This window comes from Aulonocara stuartgranti (assembly GCF_965226115.1).
Source record: "Aulonocara stuartgranti genome assembly, chromosome: 11".
Taxonomy (NCBI): domain Eukaryota; kingdom Metazoa; phylum Chordata; class Actinopteri; order Cichliformes; family Cichlidae; genus Aulonocara; species Aulonocara stuartgranti.
In genome coordinates, this window is record NC_138947.1 from 26,846,301 (window position 1) to 26,854,442 (window position 8,142).

Sequence of the window (8,142 nt, forward strand, 5' to 3'; positions counted from 1 at the left end):
CATTAAATTTGAACATGGCGCTCAGTGAGCTGTGGAAGCACAGTCATTTCCATGCAGGGCTTTTTTTTAATGGAACATATTATATTCTTAAACTCTCTAAATATAGTAGCCAGGTGTTATATGTAACTGTGATAGGCTTAGTCAATAAAGAAAAAACAGGTTTTCTCAGTGTTCATAGTTTTACTGTATGAGATAATTACACCAGGAAAAAGGGAAAAACATTCATTTGGTGAGTAAAAGAGACATACAGCTGCTTTCCAAGTCAAAGTTTTTTATAAAACACAAAGAGAAAGAAGTAACATGTATTTACAAGAATGTACAGTGAAAAACATAATATAAAAACAAACATGCATCGCCTTCAAAAATTCGAAGATACTTCAAATAAATTGTCGTTTGAACAGCTTGCGTCCTGTAATCATTAATTTGGTCATAAATACAAAAATGAGTTACATCAATCAGTTTTGTGTCTAGCAACCATATCATACATGTCGGCTATTATTACAGGTACTTTAAAGAGGGATCTCATTTTAAGTGTTCAGTGACACTAGCAGAGCTTCAAAACTTTTCCTAAAAAAGTGCTTGAGAACAAAACTGGCTAAAAAGTCCAATTATGTTTTTCATTTTTACAACATTTCTCATTTAGTCACGGTACGGCTTTTAAACCCAATAAATACCAACACAAATTAGCATACTTTAAATTAAGGTTGGTTATGTGTAGGTTTAGTATATATTGCCCTTTAAATAGTCCACATGGTAAAGTTGTCATATTTGGTGTTACATTAATAGGATATTTTGTCATAGACATAAGTTAGTAGAGCTGCCACAGTGCAGTAATAATAAAAAGTTAGTAACAAAAACCAAAATGAACTAGGTCCTCACGCCTGTGTAACATTCAAATGTGAAAGGCAAACCTTTGTTGTGTCTTTATGATTTTTTTTCATAAATCAAGTGTAAAGTTAGAAAGTAACAACAATGGCTTTAGCCTGTAAACCACAGACATGAGGATTACCCTGTAAAAGCAGACAAAGTAACAAAATAACTTCTGCTAATCTCCTGTCTGCAGTCACGTATCAACCAGGTCAGCTAGAAGCTTGAGGAGAGGACGGTGCTGTCACGAGAGGCTGCACAAAGAATCGCTGTCCACTGACTGAAACCGTTCAGAGGTTTGGGTCAGGCCAAAGTCAGCCAGTCCCCTACGGAGTGTTAAAGTGTTTGCCCTTTCCCATGGCACCTATCATTACTTCACTTCTTCTTCTGTTCTTTGTAAAGTACATGAAATCTTCCCGTCTTTGTTTTCTTGTCTCATGCATTAATGCTGGGCAGGTCTCTATCAGGTTGGGTTTTCCTGCGAGACGAAAAGAAGTAGTCGGTGAGATTCTCAACGCATGTTTATGACATATCTGTGTAGATTTACAGTGTGTGGGAGAAAATGAACGTACTCATTCTTGGTGAGTGGGGCCTTGTCACATTTCCCTTCCTTGAGTGGGACCCCCACCTGTTGCATACTGCTTTTCAGAGTGGACATGCCCTTCAGCTTTACTTCTCTGCAGACAAAACACATAAATATATGAGTTATGATCATGGAAATATATGATATAAGCTTCATCTCCTCCAGGTTATTCCAAACACTTACCCCTTTTCACCTCCTTCTTCCAGCTTTTTGATTCCTGGAACTTTCTGCCCAAAGAGCTTCACGGCAATGCACATGAGCAGGCCGCAGTGGTTTCTGTAGCAGCAGGTGGCATCGACAGCAATGAATACCACCAGAAAGATGATCATGACGATGCCAACCACAGCGCCTTTGGTCATGCCGCTCTTGGCTGGTGGGAGAGAGGAAAAAGTCTCAATGCGCAAACAGAAAACATTAAACATCTTTATTCTGACAAGAAAATTCTATTATTCAGGTAGATCTGCTGTGATTTTGTATGAGTGTCAGTTTTTCAATGTATAAATTACACTCTAAGAATAACTTCTAGCTCCGTATATGCTGCAGATCTCAAGAGGCCACATACCAGACTGTTCTGCGATGGTGAAGTTGAATGTGGCAGGTATGGAGGAACCGTTGGCATTGACTGCTGAGACTTCCAGCTGATAGTTTGAGCCAAAAGCCAAGTCTTTGAGGGAAACAGAGTCAGCATCAGGTGGCATCTGCAGTTCCTTCCACTCAGCCTCTTCTTTATCCTGGTTAAAGACAGCAGAGCAACCAAAGGACTTAATCAAGGGAAATGGGTTGATGGAGACAAACACAAAGACAGGCTCATGCTGTCTCTTACCTGTCTGTATCGAACATTAAACTGCAACACAGGGCTGCCACCATCTACCGTGTGTTTAAGAGGGACAGAGAAGGTGTTGCTCTCTATTTTCATCTCATCAGAGGATAGAACTGGACTGTCAGGTTCACCTGTGGGAACGACGCAAGAAAAACACGAAGAATTCATAACAATATTTAAAACCTGATCACTGCATTTGACTGATTTACTTAAACTAGCATGTCAGGTTAGTTTAGCAAAAAACTGTGAGAACTTTACCTTCTGAGGATGGATGACGGTGGATTACATCATGTGATGAACAGCGCGAGTGAATATCAGGAGACGGAAGAAGATGACATGGAAAAGAAAAAGTAATGATGGCAGATAAGGATGTAGTACCACAAAAACATCAGCAAGCATCCTGCACAGTGTGAACCAGTAATTCATTCACTCCTATTTAAATTTATGGAATGAATTAGAGATATAATGTATGCTTTATATAATATGTTGGTAATGTGTGAAGAACTTACGTCTTCCCTGTGTGTGGACATTGTGTGTCTCAGAGAACTTTCCACGTCCCACTGCATTCAGTGCAGAGAGACGTACTGTGTACGAAGTGTACGGCTTGAGGTTGATAACAAGAGGATCTACAAAAAACACACAAACAGCATCAGATACTGCACATATTCAAGTCCTACTACTCATTCACACATTCATAAAACTTTTACTTGTGAGCAGGTGAAAGTGTAAATGATGACTGATGCATATACACGGCTGGAAAGAGGAGGTGTTTCACCTGTAGCCGGGACGGTGTTCTCCTTCCACTGCTCTGTGGGTTTTTCTTTCCACTGCAGGACAAAACTTGTGATGGGTGTTCCTCCACTCACAGGTGTGGTTTTCAGTGAGAAGTGGACTGAAGCTGGACCCGCAGAGACTGACAGGTAGAGAGGTGGACCGGGCTGAGCTGAAGTTAGGGTGTAAAATGAAAAAAATGAAAAAGGGAACAGCAAAACACAAATTAATATAAAAGAAACAGAACATGCACTGGTGTTATAAATAAAGTATAAAGGCACTTTCTCCATTTAACCATATATGACAGAGACAACGTCTTACTGTATACGGCGACATCTCTTGATGCATTTCCAGAAGAACTGATGGCCATGCAGGAATACAATCCGCCATCAGAGGGCACCACCTCATCAATCATCAACACATTATCCACCACTCGCACGCGGCCTGAAGTTGAACTCTGACAGAGAGAAAAAGACAGAAGGTAAAAACATTTTAAAAAACATTACATATATTTAACCATATAACATTATGGGCTCTATCAAATTTTTCAATTCAGGATTAGTGCTTACATATAGGTCCTTGAATTCAGCTACACAATTTGCTGTTTGAATCTAAGTATTTATGTTTATACAGTCTTACCAGTGTTTGTCCATTTTGCTTGTTGAGCCAGTGTAATTCAGGGTGGGGATGGCCAGTCACATTACAGGACACAGATACAGCCTCACCCACCAACACACGCTGCTGCTCTGCTGAGACAAACACCTCGGGGGCCTCTGAAATGAAACACATCAATGATCGTGACACAAACTGCTGAAACAAGATTTAAAAAGAGTTTTTCTAGCACAGCTGTTTTTAAAGTGAAACACAATCAAACCAACCAAAGACATGAAGCATGATGGTAGCGCTGCTCTCAGCAATCTTGTTGGTGGCCGTGCAGACGTACTCCCCAAAGTCCTCCCTCACAACAGACTGTATAGTCAGCTGGCTGCTGTCTGAGTTGAAGTGATGACGGGAGGGGTTAAACTGAACAGGCCTGGAAAAAATGAAATAAATAGAAAATTGCTTATTTTTTTCATGTTAATATGCTATGCAATATGAGATAGTGAGACTGTTTAGATATCAGGAATGGAGAAAACGAGGCCAGGAGAGGGAGGCAGAGATAAAGCTGGAAATCAAGGAACACACACACACAGCCCCCTTAGACACGTGCACTTTGCTCCACCCGCTGATGCACAGTGTAGATGTCACGCTACATTAGTGACGGAGAGCGTCAGGGGGACTAGTCCAAACATCAACACAACGTGACCCAGTTTCTTTGCTGATTGTACATTTTCCCTCAGCTATGGTGGTAATTAAAACCAATAAAAACAACAACAACAACAACATTATTTACATTTTGTGACAAGCATGCATATATGTGAATTAAATAAAAAGGAAAGGATGAACTGTGTGAAAAATCAGACAAGTTTAACCTTAGAGGTTTTGTGATGCCGTTAGAGAGAGGGATGTAACGTGCTCAGATCGTGTTCCGCCCATACATTTGATTTTTATTATTAAATCATAAAATGTGGTCTTACATGGTCCAGGTGATGTTGGGTTGTGGCAGACCGTCCACCAAACACAACAAAGAGACGTTAGTTTCAGGTCCAGCCAACACTTTCTTCACCTCTTCTCTCAGTCTCACAGTCGGGGGAGCTGCAGGAGAGGGTTGAGTTTCAGTACATTTTCAGGTGGTTTTTTTTTGTTTGTTAATCTCATTCTAAAACTCAATGAGGAAGTGATGATAATAATTCAGCCTCATTAATGTGTTGGTGCAAAACAGTCACTTACCATTGACAACAACAGAAACAGAGAGTTCCATAAAGATTGACGGCCTCCCTCTGATCTGAGCTCTGCACACGTATGTCCCAGCATCCTCTCTCTTCACCTTTTCAATACGGAGCGTGTTATCAGACTGCTTACGCATATGCCCTCCCACTGAAGCAAGAGAAGAAAGGCAGAAAAAATTAACTAAAAACTATTTTGATGCAGAAATATTGATTAGAGCAGCTTTGGCTATGATAGTCATACACTAACTTTTGCTTATTACGACTCTAAAGTTTACAGGAGAGTTTGCTTGGGAAACTGAATGTTCACAAAAGGTTCACAAAACGCTCTTTTTAAATCACAAAGCAAGCCTTCATATTGCAGGGTAGCATCAGGTCCCATGTTCCCATTTTTTGCTCTTACCATTAGAGATTTCTTGCTGGTTCTTAAACCACTGAACATCCACCTGTGGCTGTCCAGTCACCAGGCAGGGTACCAGCCCATCTGTACCCTCCAGAAACTCATGGTAGGTCTTAGTGCTTCCAAAGGATGGCCCATCTGACAGAAGAGGAAAAGATTAAGGATAAAGCAACAAGTCCTAGCATACATTTTACTGAGTTTAAAGTTTAAATGGAAAAAGTGCCGCCAGCTGTTACGTACCATAAACAAACAGCTGTATCTGAGCATCATCTTTATGTCCGCTGTCAAAATCGCAGTGGCAGGTGTACCTGCCAGCATCCTGCATTGTAGCCTTCTTAATTACCAATTTGGAGGAGGCCTCGTCCAACTTATTCACAATCTCTTCATCATCTATGTCCTCCCCATCCTTTTGCCAGGTTATGTCTCCCTCTGCTCCAGCTGAGAGGAGAGACAAGAAGGTCAAAAAGAAAAAGAGAGGGGAAAAAAATATAATTTGTAGCCTTATTTTAATACCTTCACAAGAGTATAAAGCTGGATTGCAAAATATGTTCATGCTGAATCGTTTCAATTAGATAAGAAATATAAACGACTCACCTTTACACAACAGCAAGATCTCATCTCCAACTTTAATATCTAGTTTAGTGGAAATGATGCTCATTTTAGCATCTGGAGGAGAAGACAGGAGAGGAGATTGGTTTTAGTCTGGGATGTTTTTCCTCTCTTTGGAAGAAGAAAAACACAGAGCAACATCTCATCCAAAGCAAACACAGTAACACTGTTGTTCCTAAATCACCTATCAGGACTTTTTAGTTCATTGTTAAACATTTAACAGACAGCAGTTGAATGACATGCACAACACATCTCTCCCCAGTAAATCCAGTTCAAACACTCCAACGCTCTGTGGATGTGTCTCTCAATAAAGCATAGTTTTCTTGAATAATTTCATCCTTACACTTCACAGTTTTCATAGACCACAGTCTCAGTTTTCCCACTCTGACAACTCTGCATTTCCACTTCAAAATCATTAAAAACATCAGCAGATCTTACCTATGCTGTCCATCAGCTGCAGGAGCAGCAAGGCCAATGTCAGGATGCGAGTTGGTTGGTTCATCTTGCTCACCTGTCTGCAGATTACCGATCTTTCAAACGACAACTGTGCTGTCAGCAAATCAAATTCAGAAAAATCAGCTAGTCAAAAAATAAATCTGTCTGAGTATGAAACTGACAGGCAAACACCTGTATCCTATCCACCGAGCACCACTCTGAGAGAAACAGGGTCTATGTCAGTGGTTATATAGGGGCACAAGGGCAAAAGAGATGAGAGGAAATGAGGAGGAGGAGGCGGGGAACAGACTTCTGGTCTCTCATCCCTCCTAAAACTCCAGCAGAGTCACTTTGGGTCATTCAGGAAGAAAACTGGGATGTGGTGAGTGAATGACGTCATTGCTCCTCTCATCTTTTCCTTAATCTCTCTCTTTTTGTTTTGCTCAAAATGGTCCCCCACGTTCTATTATCTTTATCTCTTTTGTTCATTTTTTTCACCGCATTCTGCTTTGCTCCCCTCCAGTTTCTCGGCCAGTTCAATTCAATTCGGCACGCTCTATCAGCGCATAGGTCACGTGAGCAGTTGAAAATGTGTGACACAGAAAAGCTCAATCTAATAGGTAATCCATGAATGTGCATCAAGAATGGGAAAAATTGCAATTATAGTAGATTTGCTTGTTTATATGTTTGTAAGTTCATTTCATGTGACTGCCTACACTGTAAGAACAAGTCCTAATATAAAAGTATTTTACTGTGTATTTTGCAGTTTTGTTCTGTTCTTCTAGAATATCATTAAATTTACATCAATAGTCTGTGATTTCACATTTCAAATGTAAATTAATGTAAAATCACTGTAATGTAATAAAACATAATGTCCTTGTTTTTTAAATGTATTTGTCTGTACATATGCATATTTAGATTGTTAAAATACATTCACAGATGTATCATGATTGCACAAATATTTGTCCGTTATGTGAAGGATTGAACTGTTAAATTCAAATGTAATGCTATGGAAAAATATATAACATGATTCCTATAAACTTTGTTTACATCAAATAATAATTGTTATTGCTATATAGGGCGATCGTGGCTCAAGAGTTGGCAGTTCGCCTTGTAATCGGAAGGTTGCTGGTTCAAGCTGTCAGTCTGTCCCCAGGCATGCAATCAACTATTATTTAAGTTAACTGTATATTTCTGTACATTTAAGTATTATTATTCATATTGCCACATTCATTGACTTTGTTTATAGGTAATTTCATTGCTTGATCACATTAAAATGTTCCTAATTTAATGTTTAAAAGCACTTGAAAAAGGCAAAATCCCATGTAAAATTAGGGCAACCAACTGTATTGTCATTACTGAAAAAAACCTTATTTTTATGGGAAAGTTATTTTCTGTTATTTCATGGTATTATTTTGGCGCCCCAGCTGCCAGAATATTACTGTTTTTCTAGGATTTCTTTTTAACAGTGTATGTTTGCCAGTATTGTTGGGTTGGCCTGTTTTAATTCATATTTATCTTCTTTTCTATCTTTTCATTTGCACTTTTTTTTTAACACTGCAAAACAACAACATTTTTCTTCAGAATAAACAATGTGCACAAATTAGGTACGGTATTTACATTGCATATATCACTAAATATACCTCTACATCACATCAGTGTGTGTATGTGCATGCTCTGTCCTTCAGTTTGCATTGTGTAAGGACACAATCGTTATCTCATTTTATGGGAATATTTGTATTATTCTCATTACCAAGGAGGCATTAGGTTCTTTAAAATCTGCAGTTAAAAAGTTACATTTGCTAAAGTTCACGTTCCCCCTCTCTCGCTC

General features: G+C 39.3%; 1 protein-coding gene across 1 annotated transcript; it reads right to left on the bottom strand.

Annotated features, from left to right (window-relative positions):
- Positions 1-254: 254 nt before the first annotated feature.
- On the bottom strand, positions 255-6,545 carry ncam3 (neural cell adhesion molecule 3). Its single transcript, XM_082552654.1, has 16 exons — positions 6,315-6,545; positions 5,862-5,933; positions 5,508-5,705; positions 5,271-5,405; positions 4,872-5,018; positions 4,619-4,736; positions 3,920-4,074; positions 3,681-3,814; positions 3,363-3,498; positions 3,046-3,213; positions 2,780-2,896; positions 2,274-2,401; positions 2,013-2,181; positions 1,634-1,820; positions 1,440-1,544; positions 255-1,345 (listed from the first exon to the last, which is right to left on the bottom strand). The coding sequence occupies exons 1-16, from the start codon at positions 6,376-6,378 to the stop codon at positions 1,303-1,305; spliced, it is 2,076 nt and encodes a 691-aa protein (XP_082408780.1). The 5' UTR covers positions 6,379-6,545; the 3' UTR covers positions 255-1,302.
- Between the last annotated feature and the right edge of the window lie 1,597 nt (positions 6,546-8,142).

Coding starts and splice junctions, on each gene's coding strand:
- ncam3 (XM_082552654.1), bottom strand. CDS start 6,378: ATGAACCAACCAACTCGCATCCTGACATTGGCCTTGCTGCTCCTGCAG. Junction 2,182..2,273: donor TTAATGTTCGATACAGACAG/GTAAGAGACAGC, acceptor GTCTTTAACCAG/GATAAAGAAGAGGCTGAGTG. Junction 1,545..1,633: donor GAAGAAGGAGGTGAAAAGGG/GTAAGTGTTTGG, acceptor TTTTGTCTGCAG/AGAAGTAAAGCTGAAGGGCA.